Genomic DNA, 25,180 nt, shown 5'->3' on the forward strand with positions numbered 1-25,180 from the left:
TCCAAATCCTCCATCACCATGTTTGCCACCACAGCAGATACAGTAGAGCCCATGGCGGTACCAAACACCTGTTTATAATATATCCTGTTAAAAACGAAATACGTGGTGGACAGGCAAGCATTGAGAAGACGACACACATCTGTGTGATTTAACATGCCACCCGTCTGTTTCCAGGAATTGTCTTGTAATAATCGCCTCCCGGCCACCTCGACCGCCAAAGCTATGGGAACGTTGGTAAACAAAGACCCCACATCGAAGGACACCATGGATTCGTGCGGTTTCATTGTCACATGCTTCACTTTCTGAGCAAAATCCGAGCTATTGCGTAAATTTATTGCGAGTATTAAGCGAAGTCCATATTTGCTTATTAAAGGTTGGAGAACTAAAAATGGATTCATTTGATATTAATCCCAACCGCAAGTCATTACTTTATATATATATATATATATATATATATATATATATATATATACATATATAAATATATATATATATATACATATATATATATATATATATTATATATATATATATATATATATATATATATATATATATATATATATATATACACAATGCGTATCAAAAAAAAGGTAATCCGAATTCAAGGGGTTAATATGCAAAGGTTATTTATTTTGACAATTTGCATGTGGTTTAATAATTAAGAGGAGATCCTCAGCTTTCCATTGATACCTTCCATGCTTCACTGCTGTCACACATGACCGAGTACATGTTCATTGAAAATGACAAGTTCAAATCGCATTTTTACAAGTTTGGCTAATCGATGCAAGTCAGGATAATTGGTGCAAAATGAACGTCAGATGTGAACTTTTCTCAGGAATGATTGGCCTTTATGCACCCACACCTTCAACATGTCCACCTCTCCTTTCAACACAAAGCACACAGCAGCCGAGCATGCCCTGAACTGCTCGTCTCACCATAGCCGGGTCATTGCGCAAAGCATCCACTTCATGTTGAATACGGCCCTGCAATTCGTCAAGATCACGGGGAAGAATTACGAACACCTTGTTCTTTAAATGTCCCCAAACGAAATAATCACATGGTGTGAGGTCAGGTGATCTTGGCGGCCATTCCACTGCATGGTTGAGGGCGATGACTCGGTCTCCAAAGAGTTCCCTCAGTCGATCTCGGACAGCGATAAGACGATGTGCTGGGGCGCTGTCTTGGGCCCACCAGAGATATCTGAAGACACCACAAACCTGTCGCTCAAAGTTCTCCTACAGCTGCAGTAAAACTTCATCATTGATAATTATCTGCAGATACCTGTTACCATTGACATTCCTTTGAAAGAAAAATGGTCCGATCACCTGACCACTTCCACAAAGTCCCAACCAAACAGTCCACTTTTGTCGATTCATGTTGGTGTCAAAATTAAATTCCGGGGGTTGTCCTGTCGGTGCATATTCAAGAACATTATGGGTATTGACCTTGCCATCCATGGCGAAAGCAGCTTTGTCGCCGATAACGACATACCGCAGGAAATTGACATCTGCTTCGCAACGTGCTATCAACCATCCGGCAAGCACCAGCCTCCTGGCAAAATCCCCTGGCGTAAGTTGATGCCAGATGTGAATCCGATATGGATGTTGATGGAGGTCCAGTCTTGTGATTCAGTGGAATGTTGCCGAAGGCAATCACGTCCCATTTCGTCTTGCGCTGGTATCCCGAGGATGCTCCAAAACTTGCTGCCTTACTGCTGCAATGTTCATTTCCGATCGCCCAGTGCGCCTCCTACCAGAAATCCCCTTGTTGCGGTTGAGGCTAGTGCCATGCTCTTGGTATTTTCTAACATTCGCCCAGATGGTTTTGGCTGCTGGAGGCTCCCGTTCTGGGAAACGTTCCCTCAACACATCACTAGTTCACTGCAAACTTCCAGTTTGATGAAAGGTTGTAACCACGAAGGTCCGCTGTTCAGTCGTAAGTTGAACCATCTTTTCAATGACTCAGACTGTCTCTAAACCCATACACTGTAGGCCCATCTTAAACAAAGGATGACACAACCGACGATTACCAGACCAGCTCAACAATTTTACATAATCAACTTGGCAGTCGACAAGTAATGCGTCCATTTCAAACTGTTTTGCTTGTCCACACCTGGACAATTATTCATCAGCCAAACTTGTAAAAATGCGATTTGAACTTGTCATTTTCAATGAACATGTACTCGATCATGTGTGACAGCAATGATGCATGAAAGGCATCAATGGAAAGCTGAGGATCTCCTCATAATTGGTAAACCACATGTAAATTGTCAAACTAAATAACCTTTGCATATTAGCCCCTTGAATTCAGATTACCTTTTTTTTATACGCACTGTATATAGGTTGAGAGATCACCCATACCATCTACCCTTACATAAAACACAAAGTGGCTGTGTATTTGTCTGTCCCCATTCATGATTTCTGTAGGGTGTTAAGGGCCAATCTTTTAACACGACTGTGTATTCACTACGGTAGGAGAAAAAACTCGAAAAACATTTTCCATGAAAAAGTAATTACATTTCTAATTAATTTCTAAGTAATTACAATCATGACTATTTTCGTTGTAATGAAAACGTACCTTGTCCAGTTTTCAACACGGTTTTAGATTTTAAAATGTACATAAACTCAGAGGTGATGTTGAGTGTATGAAAGTGTACATGGACATGACTTCTTTAAAATGTGCGTGCACATATTCAGTGCCTTCAGAAAGTATTCATACCCTTTGACTTTTTCACATTTTGTTGTTACAGCTTGGATTTAAAATGGATTCAATAAAAAAAGACATTATGAGGCATTACGTGTAGATCAGTGACAAAAAAACTTTCAATTAAAAATTCAGGCTGCAACAAAATAAAATGTGAAAAATGTCAATGGGTGTGAATACTTTCTGAAGGCACTGCACATATATATATATATATATATATATATATATATATATATATATATATATATATATATATATATATATATATATATATATATATATATGGTGTTGCGGTTTTAGAACCCTCACTTGTAAATAATTCTTGTAAATATTCTATTTGTTAATAAGGTCAAAGGTCGCACCCATAGTTAGGCCACAGCAACACGTAGGTCACCATAGGACTTTATTTATCTCCTTAATATGTGTTTCAGATAAGGCTCTGTTCCCAATAGTTGCATCTGCGTTGCATTAATTAAATAAGATAGGTCCTTTTCAATTCCATTCATTTTGCGGCTTGACTCTCTCCAAATTGTGGTACGCGCCTTGCCAGCAGCGTTCGCTCGCCCCGGCCGCCATTACGCACGTGGTCAAGCCGGAGAAGAAGGGGGCGGAGCGCCCAGAACGAGGCGTAACCCTGTCATCGACCCATCAGGGGCGGAGCCGGTGAGCCCTCGCTAACCAAACAGGGCTGAGGTGAGCTCACCGGTGGGCGGAGTGCGAGAGTACGCAGCTTGATTTAAAAGCGCACTATATAAGCGCAAGCGCGGCGCCTTTACACAGAGAAGTGCTGAGAGGAGGAGGTGCTAAGAGAGAGAAGAGAGAGAGGGCACGCAGAAGAGAAAGACATGGGGGTGCTCGCATTGCTGCAATAGGCTGAGGCCCTCTCGACCCCTATTGTTGCCGGTTGTTGAGCTCGTTTGTACCAGATGCGCGAGGAATCATTAAGCGGCGCTGAACACCTGAGAAGCTGAGTAAGGAGGTCACGAGCAGAGAACTGTGCATACGGACTTGCGAAGGACTAACCCCCCCCCCCCCCCCCGCCATATGTAAGGTCCAATCGCGCGCCAGCGACACGTAAGCTGCCTCCCATTCTCCAGCCTGGACCGGAGCCGGACCTCAACGCCCTACCATCTGCTTGGACCCTTCTCCTCCTACCACTACCCTCCCGTGTAAGTCTGTTTGTTCGTCCTGGGGTTAAGTAAGACTGTATAGGTAAGGTTGCCCTGTGTCCTGCTTCTTCTTCTTCTTGTATATTCTTTCCCTTTCGTTTCCTCTTTGGGTTTTTGTACATAATTAATAAATCATATTTGTTCTTCCTTTACTTTGGTTTCCTCTCCATTCGATCGTCTTCGTCCTTTCTCTCCATTGAGTACCTGTGGCACGATTTCGGAACCGCTCAGGATCGGGTTAGTCTTTTGTTAATGGCTCGGGCTTCGGATTGTTAAACCGCTCGGCAATTTCCATCTTGTCCGCGGTCCGAGCGAGAGTTATCTCCCTGCTTTGCGGTCGGATTGGCACTCAGGTATTTGGGACTCCATTGACCAATCACCCTGGCCAATCTCGACCGGAAAGGAGCGTTATAATTTCCAGGATTGCAGGACGGCCAGCTTAAAAGACAGGGGGATTAACCCCCCCCCCCCCCTTGGTAAGGGGAGCGCCGACCCCCCGAATCCACAACAATGTGGAAAAAGTAAGTACACCCCTACATTTATCACTACTTCAAATACCTAAAAATAGAATCAGGTGCACCAGCTCAAGTGCAAATGATTAGAACATCATTAGAGAGGATCTTGGAGGATCCTGTCTTATTTAAACCTCAGACATTTAGTTTGGTTTGCTCTTTGTTGTTGAAGTGTGCGGCGTCACCATGCCTAGATCAAAAGAGCTCTCTGAAGCCTTCAGAAAGAAGGTTATAGATACCTACGAGTCTGGGAGGGGATTAAAAAAGATCTCCAAACAATTTGAAATCAATCATTTGACTGTCCGGAAGATCATCTACAAGTGGAGAAGATTCCAAACAACTGCCAACGTGTTCAGGCCAGGCCGCCCCAGCAAGTTCAGCCCGAGAGCAGACCGCAAGATGCTGAAAGAAGTCTCTAAGAACCCCAGAATGTCATCACGGGACCTACAGGTAGCTCTTGCCACTGTTGATGTTAAAGTGCACGAATCTACCATTAGAAAGAGGCTGCACAAATTTGATCTACATGGGAGGTGTGCCAGGAGGAAACCTTTGCTGTCCAGAAAGACATCAGGGCAAGACTAAAGTTTGCCAATGAACACCTAGGCAAAGATCAGCACTTCTGGAACAATGTGCTCTGGACAGATGAGTCAAAGGTAGAGATATTTGGCCACAGTACCAGAAGACATGTTTGGCGAAAACCAAAGACAGCATTTGACCACAAGAACCTGATACCAACTGTAAAGCATGGTGGTGGAAATATTATGGTTTGGGGCAGCTTTGCTGCATCAGGGCCTGGGAAGCTCACCATCATAGAATCCACTATGAATTCTCATTGTACCAGAGGGTGCTTGAGGATAACGTGAGGCCATCTGTCGGAAAGTTGAAGCTCAACCGAAGGTGGACCTTGCAACATGACAATAACCCTAAACATACCATTAAATCCACCAAGGAATGGCTGAAAAGAAAGAAATGGAGGGTTCTGGAATGGCCAAGTTAAAGCCCGAATCTAAATCCCATCGAGATGTTGTGAGGTGATTTGAAACGAGCTGTGCATGCAAGAAACCCCTCAAACATCGCACAGCTGAAAGGATTCTGCATGGAGAAGAGGGCAAAAATTTCTCCCAGTCGATGTCAGACACTGGTAGACAGTTATAAGAAACGCCTACTTGAGGTTGTTTCTGCCAAATGGGGCAACACCACCTTTTAGAGCCAAGGGTGTACTTACTTTTTCCACATGCGAAATTTGCATTTATGTTTATTTCAATTATACAATGGACTACAAAATGTAAATGTTTCATGATATTTGTTATATTATATCACCTTTATCTATCAATATTGTTGAAATGAAGGTAAAATACCTGTATGTTGAAATATGTTGAAAAAGTCAAAACTTTACATGGGGTGTACTTACTTTTTCACGTGACTGTATATATATATACACACTACATGGCCAAAAGTATGCGGACACCCCTTCTAATTAGTTGGTTCAGCTATTTCAGCCACACTCATTGCTGACAGGTATATATAATCAAGCACATATCCATGCAATCTCCATAGACAAACATTGGCAGAAGAATGAGCCATACTGGAGAGCTCAGTGACTTTCAACGTGGCACCGTCATAGGATGCCACCTTTCCAACAAGTCAGTTCGTCAAATTTCTGCCCTGCTAGAGCTGCCCCGTTCAACTGTAAGTGCTGTTATTGTGAAGTGGAAACGTCTAAGAGTAACAACAGCTCAGCCGCGAAGTGGTAGGCCACACAAGCTCACAGAACAGGACCGCCGAGTGCTGAAGCGCGTAGCGCTTAAAAATAGTCTGTTCTCGATTGCAACACTCACGACCGAGTTCCAAACTGCCTCTGGACGCAGCGTCAGCACAACAATTGTTTGTCGCGAGCTTCATGAAATGGGTTTCCATGGCCGAACAGCCGCACAAAAGCCCAAGATCACCATGCGCAATGCCAAGCGTCGGCTGGAGTGGTGTAAAGCTCGCCACAATTGGACTCTGGAACAGTGGAAACACATTCTCTGGAGTGATGAATCACGCTTCACCATCTGGAAGTCCGATGGACGAATCTGGGTTTGGCGGATGTCAGGAGAACGCTACCTGCTGGAATGCATAGTGCCAACTGTAAAGTTTGGTGGAGGAGGAATAATGGTCTCAGGTTGTTTTTCATGGTTCAGGCTAGACCCCTTCGTTCCAGTGAAGGGAAATCCTAACACTACAGCATACAATGACATTCTAGACGATTGTGTGCTTCCAACTTTGTGGCAACAGTTTGGGGAAGGCCCTTTCCTGTTTCAGCATGACAATGCCCCCGTGCACAAAGCGAAGTCCATACAGAAATGGTTTGTCGAGATCGGTGTGGAAGAACTTGACTGGCCTGCACAGAGCCCTGACCTCAACCCCATCGAACACCTTTGGGACGAATTGGAATGCTGACTGCGAGCCAGGCCTAATCGCCCAATATCAGTGCCCGACCTCACTAATGCTCTTGTGGCTGAATGGAAGCAAATCCCCACAGCAATGTTCCGACATCTAGTGGAAAGCCTTCCCAGAAGAATGGAGGATGTTATAGCAGCAAAGGGGGGACCAACTCCATACTTTTGGCCATGTAGTGTGTATATATATATATAGATGTGTATATATATATATATGACAGGTAATGCCCATTATTTTGGAATGAGATGTTCGACGAGCACATACAGGTGTGATGTTCCAGGGAGCGGGTGTTTCCATTAATAAATAAAAACAAGGAAAATTACTTTCATTATTTGCTGCTGGTGCATTTGCCCTCATAATCATTGTCAATGCTTTTAGCTCTCTGGTGAAATCCAGAGATGTAGTGGATCAATTATAATTGGAGGAGACTGTGTTGAAAATCTGAGTCTGCATCAAAGTCAGCAACATCAAGGTCAACACATGGTTAAAGGTAGCAATTTTGGCTCACATATTCTTCATATGGATAAAAACAATGTGACCTTTGTGAGATGCTTCCTCATGTCATGATCTCACACAAATGACTGAACACCCACCCTGTCAACACCTCTGCCAACCACATTCATTTGTGGCTTTCAATACCCTTGCAATAAATAACCAACCCCTTGTGAGATGTGACGAAAATCTCATCAAGTTTCTATTTGATCTAAATAATTGGATGTTTTTCTCAATGTAACTCGTCTCATTTGTGCACTCTTATACAAGAATATGAAATAAAGTAGGATTAATGTTCCAAATCATTTAAAAAAGGAACTATGAAAAACACATTGCCCCTTAAGCTTCATCCACTTCCTGCCTATTCTTCATTCTGAACATCCTTTTTTAGATTAAAAAAAGAAGATTTAAATCACTCAAATACTCAAGTTAGAACTGTTTCAAAGAAATTTGGAAAGTTACTTTGGTTAAAATATCCATTTCCAAGGAATTCCCATGTCTCCTCCTGCAGCTTCAGATAAAAATCATCATTCCCACACCTGAATGGAACATCATATTATAATGAGCAATTCTCCTTTTGATACCTACTTAGCTTAGAACAAGAGTTATTTGGATGTAAATTATTAGGAAAATACAATGTATTACTTTGGATTACATATTCTGGAGTGGAGAGTTGAAATAGGTGCAGTGCTCATGGCAAATCATATTCATTGTTGTTTACCAATATTTTGTTATTATAACCATTTTATTATGAGTCATGGTTTGCAGCATGCTTGATGCTATCTCAGGAGGGGGTGCAGCATCGAGGAGTAGACACTATTCTTTCCTAAATTTAGATGTACTAGGGCGTGCCCGTACGTGGGTGCAAAAAAACATGCGTGCAAACAACAACAACAAAAAAAACTTTGAAACCACGTGGCAGTAACGACCACAGAACCCCCCCCCCCCCCCTCTATTTACATGAAATGGTTTGGTCCATTCGCAAAGCCAAAGCGAACGGCTTGCGAGTACGGTAGAACCTCCCCCCCCCCCCCCCCCCCCCCCCTCTATTTACATGAAATGGTTTGGTCCATTCGCAAAGCCAAAGCGAACGGCGAACGGCTAAATCGCCATAGCTCGGTAACTACTTCTCCGATTAATATGAAACCTTGAAAAGGCACATCCTCAGGTCCCCAGCAATATACCTGGCAAGTTTCAAGTATATCGGACCCGTGGTTGTCGAGAAACAGCGGTCACAGACAAACAAACACACAGACACATACACAGACACACACACAGACACACACACAGACACACACACAGACACACACACAGACACACACACACACAGAGATTACTGGAATTATAGATAGATGATTGTTCTCTTTGTATGACAGGTTTTTATGCTTCCGCCGACGAAGTCGCCGGAGGCATTATGTTTTCAGGTTGTCCGTGTCCGGCCGTCCGTCGGTCCGTCCGTCCGTGATAGGTTTTCGTTACCGCGATAACTTGAGAACGGCTAAAGTGATCTTAGTCTAACATGGTGCAGGTATGTATGCTGAGGTAGAGATGAACCGATTAGATTTTGGGGTCACGACGTCAAAGGCCAAAGGTCATGTTAGGTAAAAATCCTGTTGCCACGATAATTTGTGAACAAGTGATGGGATTCTGACCAAATTTGGTACACTTATGTAGAATGATGAAAAGATGAACTGATTAAATATTGGGGTCAAGAGGTCACAGGTCAAAGTCTTTAATAGGTCTATAACTTGAGAATGGCTGAAGTGATCTAAATTCAAACTTGGTACAGGTATGTATAATGTTGTAAAGATCATGTGATAAGATTTTGGGGTCAAAGGTTAAATCTGCAATTGGTCTATAACTTGAGAACGGCTGAAGTGATCCAATTCAAACTTGGCAAAGATATGTATAACGTTGTAAATATCATGTGATAAGATTTTGGGGTCAAAGGTTAAAGTCTGTAATAGGTCTATAACCCTGAGAATGGCTGAAGTGATCTAAATCAAACTTGGTACATGTATGTATTATGATGTAAAGATTAACTGATTAGATCTAGGGTTCAATAAGTCAAAGGTTAAAGGTCAACATTTGTAATAGGTCTACAACTTGAGAATGGCTAAAGTGATCTAATTCAAACTTGGTACAGATATGCATAATGATGTAAAGATTCACTGATTAGATTCTGGGGGTCCCGAGGTCAAAGGACAAAGGTCAGAGGTCATGTCAGGTAAAAATGTGAGAACTTGTGAATGCTGAAGGGATTTTAATTAAAACTTGGTACCGGTATGTATAATGATGTAAACATGAACTGATTAAATTTTGGGGTCAATAGGTCAAAGGCCAGAGGTCGTCAGGTAAAAATGTGCTAACTTGGGCACAGCTGAATGGATTTTAATCAAACTTGATACAAGTATTATAATGATGTAATAATGTGGGCGGAGGCATATCAGTCGAAGTCCTGACGTTGAAGAGTGCGGTTTTAGTTCCATATTGTTTTCAAATATGTGCATGTGTTTCTCTTATTAGATAACCTTTTAACCCTTTGAGAGGGAAATGGAGATGAACAGTGTTATCAATTTTTGCAAATGTCCATTTCAATGATCTCTCGTTTAAGTGGACCTATGTTCATGAACGAACCTGATCTTCATCAATGATCTCACTCATTCTCTGCAAAATCCTCTTTATCTAATTGCTGATGACTTCACCTTCTGCCATGACATCCTTCATCCTTCAAACAGTCAGGTAGCAGCCTCTTCAGACCTTAACAAAATCACAAGCTGGTCAAACACTTGGAATACATCTTTCAATCCTGACAAATATCACACTCTCACGATCTCTCTCTGAAAGGACCATCTAACAAACACTCCTATCTACTTTATTAACAATCTTCTTGAGAAAATTCAGTCATTCAAACTTCTGGTTCTCACTATGAACCATGATCTTTGTTGGGCAAACCACATTTCAAAGTTGGCCTCCAAAGCCAGCCGCTGATTGGGCATCCTCAGTCGTGCAAGGTCTTTCCTTAGCACACCTGAACTCCCATCCACCTTCAAGGCGTTCATCCGCAGCCTGATTGATTACTGCTCTCCCCTCTGGGATGGCTCCCCTGCCTAACATCTTGCTCAGCTTGATGTGGTGGACACCAAAGGCTTTCAAGATCATTGGAATCTCCCGTGATGAAGCTGAGTCTATGGGACTATCACTTTCCCATCGCCGACAGGTTGGTGGGGTCTCTGGCTTTGCCGCCTCTTTTGTGATCTTGCACCCTCTGCTCTTTCTGTGCTTTTCCCCCCACCTCCTCCCCAGGTTTTTGCAGGGCTCACATGGTCCACCATCAGGTTTCTGCATGGTGCATGCAGTCCACCATCAACCCCCTTCTGGTGAAACTCCCAAAATCCAGAATCACTGCTCACCTCCACTCATTTGTTTCTCTTTTCTCCTGCCTGTGGAATCAACTCCACCTCCTCTTCAATCTCATTCTTCCCTCCAGGTCTTCAAGACAGCTGTTCACAACCATCTCAGGTCATCCCGGAACCAAACCATGATCTTTTCTACCCTCATTAATCCCCCCCCCCCCCCCTCCCCACCCTAATTCCTTCTCCATTCAAATTTCCAGTTTTCCCTCCTTGGAGTTCCCTTCTGTATCCATCTTGTCTATCCCCATGTGTACTCCCCTGCCCCCCATTCCTCCCACACCGATTGCTTGTCCATGTCTCCCTCTATTTTATCCTTCAACTTTGTCGTTGGTGTTTCCCCTCTCTCTACTGGTCCTTTTGTACTGTTGTGCCCTGGTCAATTCAGTGTTCTAGCTCTTCCATTTGCCTTGATTCTGTATACAAAAATTAAAACTTGATATGTGAACCAAAGCATGAGTGAAGATGGTGACAATCAAATGCTTTCTGCAAGTCTGCCGATACTGGTAAAAGGAATTCTAAGGAAATTGGAGGTACTGTATGTGGAGGAGGTTAGAAATCCCTCACTGTTGTTTTTGCTCTTTAGGCAGTAGGGTGTGAAGATTTCAAACGAAAGGGATGATGATGATGATGATGATGTAAGAGTTGCCTGCTGAGTGCTACAACATCATGATGACAGCGCCCAATAGCGTCAAAGTGAACGATGACATCACTAAGGTGGCTGACTATAACGACAGTTCCTAGCTCACCCCCATCATCCTCCTACTATGGATGAAGCCTTTAGCCTGGCAAATGTAGACATAATGGCCAATGGCACTGACTTGTTTGCATTTGAATGAGCCGTTCATCATGCTCTCTGATTGGTTTATAGACTTGGATGGTTCTTGAAGTGGGAGCAGTTGGGCATAAAAGGTGGCTGGAAGTAACACTTGGTTGGTTTGGAGAGAGAGGCGGCCAGAGTGAACAGAAAGTTGGTAACATGTTATGATGATACAAGGTGGTGCTCACAGATATTTGGTTGTACATTAACCTGCTGCGATCAGGCAACCTCATTGTGCTGATGTGAGGTGAAACTGAGTGTATCATTGTGAGAAGGAAAAATCAAGAGTTTGGGTTTTGCCTGGGCCATTTTGGGTTTTGCCTGGGCCATTTTGGGTTTTGCCTGGGTCATTTTGGGTTTTGTCTGGGCCATTTTGGGTTTTGCCTGGGTCATTTTGGGTTTTGCCTGGGCCATTTTGGGTTTTGCCTGGGCCATTTTGGGTTTTGCCTGGGTCATTTTGGGTTTTGTCTGGGCCATTTTGGATTTTGCCTGGGTCATTTTGGGTTTTGTCTGGGTCATTTTGGGTTTTGTATGGGCCATTTTGGGTTTTGCCTGGGTCATTTTGGGTTTTGCCTGGGCCATTTTGGGTTTTGCCTGGGCCATTTTGGATTTTGCCCTGGGTCATTTGGGGTTTTGCCTGGGTCATTTTGTGTTTTGTCTGGGTCATTTTGCGTTTTGCCTGGGCCATTTTGGGTTTTGTCTGGGCCATTTTGGGTTTTGTCTGGGCCATTTTGGGTTTTGTCTGGGCCATTTTGGGTTTTGCCTGGGCCATTTTGGGTTTTGCCTGGGCCATTTTGGATTTTGCCCTGGGTCATTTGGGGTTTTGCCTGGGCCATTTTGCATTTTGTCTGGGTCATTTAGCGTTTTGCCTGGGCCATTTTGGGTTTTGTCTGTGCCATTTTGGGTTTTGCCTGGGTCATTTTGGGTTTTGTCTGGGCCATTTTGGGTTTTGTCTGGGCCATTTTGGGTTTTGCCTGGGTCATTTTGGGTTTTGTCTGGGCCATTTTGGGTTTTGCCTGGGTCATTTTGGGTTTTGTCTGGGCCATTTTGGGTTTTGCCTGGGTCATTTTGGGTTTTGCCTGGGCCATTTTGGGTTTTGCCTGGGCCATTTTGGGTTTTGCCTGGGTCATTTTGGGTTTTGTCTGGGCCATTTTGGATTTTGCCTGGGTCATTTTGGGTTTTGTCTGGGTCATTTTGGGTTTTGTATGGGCCATTTTGGGTTTTGCCTGGATCATTTTGGGTTTTGCCTGGGCCATTTTGGGTTTTGCCTGGGCCATTTTGGATTTTGCCCTGGGTCATTTGGGGTTTTGCCTGGGCCATTTTGCGTTTTGTCTGGGTCATTTTGCGTTTTGCCTGGGCCATTTTGGGTTTTGTCTGGGCCATTTTGGGTTTTGCCTGGGTCATTTTGGGTTTTGTCTGGGCCATTTTGGGTTTTGTCTGGGCCATTTTGGGTTTTGCCTGGGTCATTTTGGGTTTTGTCTTGGCCATTTTGGGTTTTGCCTGGGTCATTTTGGGTTTTGTCTGGGCCATTTTGGGTTTTGCCTGGGTCATTTTGGGTTTTGCCTGGGCCATTTTGGGTTTTGCCTGGGCCATTTTGGGTTTTGCCTGGGTCATTTTGGGTTTTGTCTGGGCCATTTTGGATTTTGCCTGGGTCATTTTGGATTTTGTCTGGGTCATTTTGGGTTTTGTATGGGTCATTTTGGGTTTTGCCTGGGCCATTTTGGGTTGCGCTCTTGGCCTGAAGTTCTTTTATTCACGGTGTGCGACGTCGTGAGTGTGCAGACTGACCTGATCCACCTGCTGTGAGTTGAACTGTCACTATGCAATGGATATGTGCTGATCTCTCTTCCTTTGTCTTCTCCGCAGGCCTTGCGCATAGTTCCTCTGGCCTGGTACATGACTGCATCTCAAAGCGACTGAAAGGCTGACGGTGCTGATCCGCAGACACCAAATAAATCACGAGATAAAGTTCAATCTATCGCTCCCTCCTTAATTGTCTTTGAAATCCTCTTTCACAAATAGACTTTTTAATTCTTCAAGCTGCCTTGAAAAAAAATTACAATCGGGATCCAGTCTTCCATCTTCCTCCCCGACCACACATGTATACCTGGTGTTGGCCTAATGGTTAGGGTGGCGGGCCTGGGATCCTAACGCCCTGAGTTTGAATCCCGTTGAATTAACGCCAGGTGGGGTAGACTCAGCCTGTCATCCTTCCGAGGTCGGCAAAATGAGCACTAGATTGTTATCGAGACTGGTTATGGAGAGGCGTTGCATTAGCGGCAGGTGTGCCCACAGAAATGATGCACCCAGCAGTCGGGCGGCTGCACACGAACCACCCACCGCACATGTGTTTTGTGTTTCAGTTTTCATGGGTAAGAGGTATTCAAACGGTTCTAGTGAGATACAATAGCCCAAGACAAACCAATGCTGTATAATTTAATATTCAATTATCTACTGTTTGTTTTAGTTATATCATTATATTTACTTACACTTTCAAACACAAATGACACTGTGTCTTGGAAGACTTTGTGTATTTCTAACCAAATTTTTGAATGCCCCACATATCTTTCCCTGCAAATGATTATATGACTGTGCTACCATTGAGGTGGATCATTTAGAACCATGCTTTAGCTAAATGTTGATAAAGATTATTGAACTGTAAATGCTCATTCTCTTCATCAACGCATGCTGTATGGTGCTTTGCAGTGCAGTTGATGTGAACAAATTAACTTAGGGCCGGACCTTAGACAGTTTTAGACCTCAGACCGTTTTAGACCTTAGACAGTTTTAGACCTTAGACAGTTTTAGACCTGAGACCGTTTTAGACCTTAGACAGTTTTAGACCTTAGACAGTTTTAGACCTTAGACCGTTTTAGACCTTAGACAGTTTTAGACCTTAGACAGTTTTAGACCTCAGACCGTTTTAGACCTTAGACCGTTTTAGACCTTAGACAGTTTTAGACCTTACACAGTTTTAGACCTTAGACCGTTTTAGACCTTAGACAGTTTTAGACCTTACACAGTTTTAGACCTTAGACCGTTTTAGACCTTAGACAGTTTTAGACCTGAGACCGTTTTAGACCTTAGACAGTTTTAGACCTCAGACAGTTTTAGACCTTAGACCGTTTTAGACCTTAGACCGTTTTAGACCTTAGACCGTTTTAGACAGTTTTAGACCTGAGACCGTTTTAGACCTTAGACAGTTTTAGACCTTAGACAGTTTTAGACCTTAGACCGTTTTAGACCTTAGACAGTTTTAGACCTGAGACCGTTTTAGACCTTAGACCGTTTTAGACCTTAGACCGTTTTAGACCTTACACAGTTATTCTCTGGTTCTTGTTGTTTAGCACCACGGACAGTTCTCTCAAACATTGAGCTGGTCCTTCAGACCTTTCAGACATGTTACAGGAAGTGTCTTTGCTTTTAAGACCCTGCTCTGGTGATATACAGTATATGAGGATGTTAAATGGCAAAATGAAGTGACAGCCTTTTACAAATTTTTTTTTTTTTTTTTTTTTTTTTAGCTGCTTTCCAGCTTTCATTGTAAAAGGATGATCAAAAAAAAGGAAAGATGATCACAAGAAGGATTATATTGATAACCAGAGAGCTCATAGAACACCTTACCCAACGCGGTCTTGAGAAAGAAGGACATGAGCAGGGTCGGAAGAGCGGCAAATTTGATTGGTAGTGATGACGTAAAATGCTGTAATATTTTGTCTGAGTACAGATAAATTGAAGGAATTTGGAAGTGCTAAAAATGTGATTTGTGTTCTGCAGTGTGCAAGAATAAAAAAAAAATAATAATAAAGATTTTAAAGGTTGTAGAAAAAAAATTGTTGTTGGCTCATTTCTGGTCCCTTTGTGTCTTTTACACCACCTTATTTAACAAGTTGCAAAAGCAATTTGTGCCTGTTGTTTGTATCCTTTATGACATCCTAAAAAACAGCAAGTTTCCTGTTTGGAGAAAAACATTTTCTCACCATTCTTTGCGCATGTGCAATCAGGGCAAATTTAGAGCCAAATACTGCTAAACTATTGTTTTCTGATTCATGTTCAAAATATAACATTCAATTGAAATTGAAATTGAATTGTTAACAAGGGGGTTAACAAGGGGGTTAACAAGGGGGTTAACAAGGAGAGATGCAGAAAATAGGGCAAAATGGAGAAGATTGTCATGGGGACCGCAAGGCTAACCCCCGCTCTAGCAGGGAAAATGGCCTTAAAATGCCTGTTGTTGTTGTTGTTGACACAAAATACCCAAATGACCTAAAATTCCCTGAGGACCCAAAAGTCACCGAGGATCCACAAGACCCCAAAAACACAAAATACCCAAAAGACCCAGAAGACTCAAATGTCCCTGACGACCCAAAAGATCCAGAGGACCCAAAAGACCCAGAAGACCTAAAAGTCCCGGAGGACCCAAAAGTCCCCGAGGATCCAAAGTACTCAGATGACCCAAAATTCCTTGAGGACCCAAAAGACCCAGATGACATAAAAGTCCACGAGCACCCAAAAATACCCAAAAGTCCCTGAGGATCTAAAATACTCAGATGACCCAAAAGTCCTTGAGGACCCAAAAGACCCAGATGACCTAAAAGTCCCTGAGGACCCAAAAAGACCCAAAAGTCCCTGAGGATCCAAAAGACCATGAAAACACAAAATACCCAAAAGACCCAGAAGCCTCAATTGTCCTCAACACCTCCAAAATACTCAGAGGACCCAAAAGACTCTGAAGACCCAAAAGTCGCCAAGCACCCAAAAGACTCCGATAACCCCAAAAATCCCCAAGTCTGGCAGGAAGGTATGCTACAAGGTGGTGAATACCAATGGAAAATTTGGTCCAATCAATGGACCAATGGGCCCCTAGTACATAAAAATAAATGGGGGAAAAAATATGCAAAGAAACATGCTTTATGTTCTCATTTGATTTTCAAAATTTCAGGAAGCGGAAAAGGTGAACAGTAAGCCGTTTGATCGGACAACAGGTAATCTGAAAGAGTTATCATGAAGTTTATAAAAATGAATGGAGAACTTCAACAGTTTTTGCCTGGGAGCGCTGGCAGACGACCACTTTAAGTTATCTCATCGCCAAAGGTAATTCGCCAGTGAAACAGGTAATTTACTCAAGCAAACATTTATGGGCAACGGTATTTACTTTTCAATATGAATCGACTGCATAAGAACAAGTTACTTTGGTACCCGAGAGACAGTTGACTCATATTCATTCATAACAAAGCCCAGAGTCAAGGATACATGAATGTATGAGATGAGCCAAGTGATTTGAAAAGAGTGAAACAACCCAAACTTTCAAAAACTGAGCTATATGGAAGGTGAAGGAATGAAACGAGCAATTGTCTTTGAGTTTTCTTTCAATGAAAGCACTCGTTTCAAAAGCAAACACAAGGCATCTTATAAATAAGTCATTTCCGGTGTGTCTGTGATTCTGTCTGCCAGTCTGTATGTCTGTCTGTCTGTCTGTTTGTGTGTGAAACACCAATCCTCCCGGTGCCAGGTTTGACTTCTTTCTCCCTCACCTTTCCCTCCGGATTTCGGGGCTATGAGACGTGTGAGAATTGTGTTGTTGTTTTTCCAGATTTTTAATTGCTTTGTTTTGTTCTTGTTGGAGTTAAACCTTTAATTTTTTGTTCTGCCATTTAGTGTTTGTTAGAAGCGATGCGTTGTTGATGTGTATTTGTTGGGTACTTGCCCTAGCCGGTTCGTGAAGGACTTAGGCCGGGGACTTCTCTCCAGCCAACCCGACAGGAGCATGGCATCGATTGTGGGTGTTGGAGAGGGGAGTGGGAGGAAGAATCTCCTTCCTGATGGGACTTTATTCAGGCATTTTCTGTAGTCGGTGAATGACTTCATGGTGTTATTGTCTTTTTCCGAGGCTGGAAACGTGTTTGTTTGTTTGTATATTTAACAAACAGGCCGGAAACGTAAAACGTACTGTTTGAACGTCGGTTGCATCATGTCTGTTAATTACGTACGCCCATTTGTTATGTATTCTTGGAATGTACTGTTCCTTTCGACCCTTTAGGTTAGACTGCTGAGGCCCCTTAGAGTTAGACCTTTGAAGACCTCAAAGACCCCGAAGACCAAGAGAACCCAAAAGACCCTGAGGACCCAAAATACCCAGAGGACATAAAATACCCTGAAGACCTAAAATACCCTGAAGCCTCTTAAAGACCCAAAAGACCCGGAGGACCCAAAATACTCCGAAGACCCAAAATACCCCAAAGACCCGTAAATACACTGAAGACATAAAATACCACAAGACACAAAATACCATGAAGACCCAAAAGACCCCGAGGACTCAAAAGACCCTTAAAGACAATAAAGACCCAAAATAACCCAAAGAGCCAAAAGACCCTGAAGACCCTTAAACGCCCCAATGACTCAAAGACCTAGAAGACCTAAAATACCTCAAAGACCCTTAAATACCCAGAAGACCCAGAGGAACCAAACGACACTGAGGACCCAAAAGAGACAAAATACCCCATGGACCCAAAAGACCCAGAGGACCTAAAAGATATGGAGAACTCAAGACGACTCAAATACTCCGAGGACCCAAAAGACCCTGAAGACCCTTAAATACCCAAAAGACCCTTAAAATCCCCAAAGACATAAAACCCCATGAATACCATTCATACCCCGAACACCTAAAACACTCCGAAGACCTGGAGGACCCAAAAGACACCAACGATCCAGAGGACCCTAAAGACCCTTAAAGACCCCAAAGACCCTTTAGAGTTTAGACCCTGAAGACCTTTCAGATGCAAAAGACCCAAAAGACCCCAATAAATTTCCATGGGCCCCTGCCATTTTTCTGTCAAAGGATATTCCTTTCAAACTCCCTAAATATTCAACACTGTTGCAAACTAATTCCCTTACAATAGCAAGGGAATTAGCCCAGTGGAACCGGGTTATCTGCTAGTATATGTACATCTTTTTGTGTGCTTTTGTTGGCTAAAACGTAATTAGAAATAATTTTGAACAGTAAGAACTGCAGAAAACATTAATTCCAAGAGAAGAAAAGAAAACAAAGATGACGCTGTTTTTATCCAAATTAAGCACCAAACCTTAGACAGTTTGAGACGCTCATATTTGTGGTCATAATGTGATTCCTGCATGGTTTGAATTTTATCGTTGGCCGGGTGGGGGTCGGGTGGAGGAGGGGAAAGGAGGAGGCAGGAGAGGGAGGGGTGAGGAAGGGAGTGGAAGGGGGGAGGGGTGAGAGAGGTGAGGGGTGGGGGAGGGGAGAGGAGATATACTACATATACATCTTTTTGGGGGGGGGGAGGGGGAATGAGAAGGAGGAAAAATTTACCCATGCAAAGAGTGCTTTAACTTCAGTGTTGCCAAGGTAAAAAAAAAAAAAGGAAATTGTAATACCCTCTAACCTCAGTGTTGCTCAGGTAAAAATGGAAATTGTAATACCCTCTAACCTCAGTGTTGCCCAGGTAAAAATGGAAATTGTAATACCCCCTAACCTCAGTGTTGCCCAGGTAAAAAAGGAAATTGTAATACCCCCTAACCTCAGTGTTGCCCAGGTAAAAAAGGAAATTGTAATACCCTCTGCCACCATCACCAGGTGGTGCTACACGGTACACATTTACATAGAGAATTTACGGCCCTCTCCCAGTTCCCCACACCACCGCATGAGGCCGCAGCCACATAGCCTAAGTTATCCCCCAGCCAAAGTTGTATTTGTACCCCGAGTAAAGCATATAAGTGTTTATAGCTGGAGCACCTGGCGTTGCTCAAGCGAAAAATAAACATTAGCATATTTGAAATGAGAGAAAATATAATGGAAAAGCAATTACATCCAAATCAGAATCCATCACGAATGTCAAATCATCATTTCACCTTTTTGTTGAATATCTGCTGGTGAATGCGCCGTTCATCACGTTTCTGAGTTAAGTGTGAGGCCGATCAGGAAGAAGAAGAAGCCTTACTACCAACTTCGTACACTTCCGGAATTGTTTGATTTATTTGTGTTCAAATGTTTGTGAATTGTTTTGTATTTATTTATGTGAATGTGTACTTGTATATAATAATAACTGTCATTAATCAAAAAGGTTTAGGCACTATAGAGCAATTTTTTAAAAATCCAAAAAAACGAACTTTGTTTTTTCAAAAATGTTTTTTTTTGGCCTAAACACTCCCAGGCACTCACTGATGAACCTCTGAAGGTTTGCCGAAGATCCGTTCAGCCATCTCTGAGAAAAATGGCGACACACAAACAGACACACAGACAGACACACAGACCAACATCTCTCTTATATAGTAGATGCCTTTCATTGTGTGGGTATTTTGACTGGTGCAGCCAGCATTGGTCTTGTGAGCAGCAACAGTGACCAAATAAGACATGGCACATTTAGAATTTGTGATAAAACAAAGAAATAGAGCAAAACAATATGCTGTTAGTCTTTAGTAAATATGTATCATAACATTTTTGTCTCTTTTTTTTCATTTTCTTCCCTTCTTGTTATCCTTGCCTTGCTCATGATCTCGCCGAGCAAACCACTCCAGCTCCCATCAGGAAGAGGATGTCCATATGCATTCCCTGGTGCCTCATGTACAGAGAATGTAAATCCCAGCTGTGCTGCCAGCAGGCCCAGGACGTCCAGTGAGAATCCTATAAAGTTCCGTGGCTGCCCAAGCACGTTCTCAGAGACCATAACGAATGGAGCTTCCTGGGGTTGAAGGCAGATTAGTGAAGGTGATGATGAATGTTAAGGATTATCCTTTTGGGAAAACATTACTAAGGTAAACAGGTGTTACACATTTGCACAGTGGACTCTCATTAAGATGAATACCCAATGAGTCAAATGTGATGATTTATGTCTTTTGGTTCCAAACCACTCCCATTAAGATTACTTTCATCATTCAGTAATTTAAAAATCAACAACGTCTAAGGCTGTTTCTAATCTAAAGTTGTGGCTTCCAATCTCGTTTATGATAATCATTGAAAGAAGTAAGGTATCCCAAAATTTTGATTTCCAAGCCCTACGCCATGCTGCATTGCAAACATTTCAAGCCACACACTAATAAGGTTTTGCCACATAATTTGGGGTACACCTAATGTCATCAGCAACAATGGTAAAAAATGGAAACACAATTTAAAACTGTTCGTCATCACTACTCAAGGGCATCAATGAAAGGAATGAACATAACTCGTGGCAGTGCGCATCATTAGGCCTCAGATTGTTGGTGCGAGAAATGTTTAAAATGTCTCCATAATCAAACTCCAAAAATTCTTGCAAAACTTTTCATTCGGGGGATTAGAATAAAAGTTTGAGTCAAATTTCCTCTCGGTTATTTAAATCAATAAATGGTATTATTTTATTGGGCAATCTGGGTAAAAGTAAACATGAATTATTTAAGAAATAGGGAAAGGGATAAATAAGGTTCATGAAATGCATCCAGTCATCTTCATGGGGGTCGGGTGTACATGTACATCCAAATGCAAAACATATAAAAAACATTTTATTAACACCATGGGGAAAGGGGTCGAGGCCAAAACCACGAGGGGCCTCCCTGGGTGAAAATGCAAAGAAAGAAGATGGGGAAATGCAATAACTAAATGAGATCTAGTCACATGAAAAAGTAAGTACACCCCATGTAAAGTTTTGACTTTTTCAACATATTTCAACATACAGCTATTTGATCTTCATTTCAACAATATTGATAGATAAAGGTGATATAAAATAACAAATATCATGAAACATTTGCATTTTGTAGTCCATTGTATAATTTAAATAAACATAAATGCAAATTTCGCATGTGGAAAAAGTAAGTACACCCCTACATTTATCACTACTTCAAATAACTAAAATTAGAATCAGGTGCACCAGCTCAGGTGCAAATGATTAAAACATCGTCACAGAGGATCTTGGAGGAACCTGTCTTATTTAAACCTCAGACATTTAGTTTGGTTTGCTCTTTGTTGTTGAAGTGTGTGGCGTCACCATGCCTAGATCAAAAGAGCTCTCTGAGGCCTTCAGAAAGAAGGTTATAGATGCGTACGAGTCTGGGAAGGGATTTAAAAAGATCTCCCAACAATTTGAAATCAATCATTCGACTGTCCGGAAGATCATCTACAAGTGGAGAAGATTCCAAACAACTGCCAACTTGTTCAGGCCAGGCCGCCCCAACAAGTTCAGCCCGAGAGCAGACCGCAAGATGCTGAAAGAAGTCTCGAAGAACGTCAGAATGTCATCACGGGACCTACAGGTAGCTCTTGCCACTGTTGATGTCAAAGTGCACGAGTCTACCATTAGAAAGAGGCTGCACAAATTTGATCTGCATGGGAGGTGTACCAGGAGGATACCTTTGCTGTCCAGAAAGATCATCAGGGCAAGACCAAAGTTTGCCAATGAACACCTAGGAAAAGACCAGCACTTCTGGAACAATGTGCTCTGGACAGATGAGTCAAAGGTAGAGCAATTTGGCCACAGTACCAGAGGACATGTTTGGCGAAAACCAAAGACAACCTTTGACCACAAGAACCTGATACCAACTGCAAAGCATGGTGGTGGAAATATTATGGTTTGGGGCAGCTTTGCTGCATCAGGGCCTGGGCAGCTCACCATCATAGAATCCACGATGAATTCTTCATTGTACCAGAGGGTGCTGGAGGATAATGTGAGACCATCTGTCGGAAAGTTGAAGCTCAACTGAAGGTGGACCTTGCAACATGACAATGACCCTAAACATACCAGTAAATCCACCAAGGAATGGCTGAAAAGAAAGAAATGGAGGGTTCTAGAATGGCCAAGTCAAAGCCCGGATCTAAATCCCATCGAGATGTTGTGGGGGGATTTGAAACGAGCTGTGCATGACAGAAACCCCTCAAACATCGCACAGCTGAAAGAATTCTGCAAGGAGGAGTGGGCAAAAATTTCTCCCAGTCGATGTCAGAGACTGGTAGACAGTTATAAGAAACGCCGACTTGAGGTTGTTTCTGCCAAAGGGGGCAAAATCACCTATTAGAGCCAAGGATGTACTTACTTTTTCCACATGCGAAATTTGCATTCATGTTTATTTAAATTATACAATGGACTACAAAATAAATGTTTCATGATATTTGTTATATTATATCACCTTTATCTATCAATATTGTTGAAATGAAGATCAAGTTGCTGTATGTTGAAATATGTTGAAAAAGTCAAAACCTTACATGGGGTGTACTTACTTTTTCACGTGACTGTAGATGATGAATCGTGACTTGAATTGTTGCAAGTTGATAGAGGTCTTGAACACACTGTTGGGGAGGCTGTTCCAAAGAAAGGCAGTGTGGCAGAAGAGACATGGCGATTGGTAAGGAGGGAAGGGTGGGTAACACAGAAAGGCTGATGAGACAGGTGTCATGAGGAGTGAAGAGGAGGAGGGGCAGAAACAAAGTGTTCAACAGAGGTAGTATCCGTGGAGTAGGCATAAACAACAAACTGCTCTCTGGTGGGCCAAGGATTGGAGATGTCTCGACAAAGTATGACATTAATCAGTCAGACAGCTTTAGCTTGGACACGATGCAGAATACAGACGACTCGGAGGAAAGCCATCCCAAACATGCGAGCAGTTGTCGACGCCGGTATGACAGGATTTGTAGAGGATGAGTTGCTCCTGAGAGTTGAAGTATCTGCGACCTCTGAAGAGAAAACCAAGTATTTTGGAAGCAGATTTCGTGATATAGAGGATGTGAGGCTGCCAGGAGAGATTTCTGCATAGAGATAGCCGATCAATCTCCCACGATCGACCCAGAGAACCCCCATATCCAGGATGGTGTACCCCCACCTTCATAAATTCAAGGCCACGAGAGAGAGAAAGAGAGAAAGAGAGAAAGAGAGAAAGAGAGAAAGAGAGAAAGAGAGAAAGAGAGAGCGAGAGAAAGAGAGAGCGAGAGAGCGAGAGAGCGAGGGAGCGAGGGAGCGAGGGAACGAGGGAGCGAGGGAGCGAGGGAACGAGGGAACAAGGGAGCGAGGGAACGAGGGAACGAGGGAGCGAGGGAGCGGGGGAGCAGGGGAGAGGGGGAGAGGGGGAGAGAGGGAGAGGGGGAGAGGGGGAGAGGGGGAGAGAGGGAGAGAGAGAGAGAGAGACAAGAAGGAAAGGGTTGGTCCATGGGGACAGATTGGCACTCTGACTGTGACTGTGCTGCCCTGACAAATCTGGGCAGAAGGGAAGAATGGGGAAGATTTGGCCCCCGACTTGTATTGGGGGATACAACCACCACGAAGAGGCATCTCCGATAGTTGCTAATTGGTAGGGTCAGGCGCGCCGAGAGCCAGCACGAGCCCTGAGGCAAATAACCTCGGGGCCACCAACCTCACCTTTTCTCTCTTTTATAACTTTTTAAAGAACTTTCTTTAATGAAAATCAAAAAACTTTTCAAAAACAAATGGTCACTTTTATTTAGCCATATGATCGAAAATAAATGAGAGAGTGGGACGTTTGGACCGATCGAGTCAATTCGCACCCTCGACTGTTGGACACTATTTCTCCATAAGATTGGCCAAAAAATAAGTGAGAAGATGGTTAATAATTGTTTTTGGACAAAGAGGATACAAACCCATTTCTTTATAATGCACATTTCTGGTTAATAACCATTTTCTGTAACGTTTGAAACTGTACCATTAACAGTGGTAAATGTTGTTTTGTTTCCGGCAAGAAAGCTGACAAGGAAAGCAAAATCAGCTTCTGGGTTTAAATGCAACGATGAGGAAATTAGGATGAGCCGATGAGGGGTTTCACTGTACTGTATAAAAAAATTATAGGAGAAGCTCAGGCCCCTCAACGGACCCCGGGCCCAAGGCACTGACCCCCCTTGATCCGCCCTCTCTACACCCCTGGGAAGGGTTGTTCATAGCTATGAGGAGGAAAGAGGGAGGGTGAGATGACAGAACCTTGAGGAACACCAGAATTAATTTGGTGGGGGTCAGAGGGCATCATCAATGCTGGTAGAGAAAGATCGCTGAGTGAGGAAGCTGGTAAAGCAGAAGATGAGTTGAAGTTGAATGCTATATATTGGGAGCTTTGCTAGGAGCTCTTTGTACCAGACACTGTCAAAGGCTTTGCTGATGTCCAGCACAACAAAATGAATGATCACAACAAAAATTGTTGAAGGCTGAAGACCATTCATTGGAAACGTAGTACAGGAAGCCTTGCTTTGCTTTATGGAAGCTTCTTTGATACTTCTTTTCAAGCAAACTGTACCAAACCAACTCTGTCTTGTATAATCATCAATTGTTCCCTGAACTGTTCATTGTGTCATGAATCTAATCCTATATCTTCTTCGAAGTTACTTAGTTTGTACTGTTATGGATTCGTCACTTCCGCTGTTGTGGTTTTCACCCACTTGACATACAGACTTGGCATTTAATATGGAATATTTTTTTTGTGGGGGTGAACTTACTTTTCAAGATGTCTTAGAACCAAAAGTTCATTGGAATTATGTTGAAATTATTCTAGATTTAGTTAATGTGACCTTTAAAAGAAACAAAAACCACATTTGACATTTCGAAACAAATAAATTGATCCTTGAAAGTGATGCAAACTGATATCGAACTCAATTCATGGACAGTACTGTGTTAAACTTCTGTACGTTTTCCAGAAGTATCTCTTTAT

General features: G+C 42.8%; 1 protein-coding gene across 1 annotated transcript in view; it reads right to left on the bottom strand.

The window, feature by feature from the left end:
* Positions 1–25,180, bottom strand: part of LOC137425938 (glutamate receptor ionotropic, delta-1-like) — a 396,968-nt gene that overhangs the window by 117,224 nt on the left and 254,564 nt on the right. Inside the window, exon 8 of the mRNA XM_078776249.1 lies at positions 20,056–20,253. Within this exon, the coding sequence (XP_078632375.1) occupies positions 20,056–20,253 (198 nt within the window). The remainder of the gene's footprint in view (positions 1–20,055; positions 20,254–25,180) is intronic.

Source organism: Myxine glutinosa, chromosome 4 (assembly GCF_964187855.1).
Source record: "Myxine glutinosa chromosome 4, kmMyxGlut1.1, whole genome shotgun sequence".
Lineage (NCBI taxonomy): Eukaryota > Metazoa > Chordata > Myxini > Myxiniformes > Myxinidae > Myxine > Myxine glutinosa.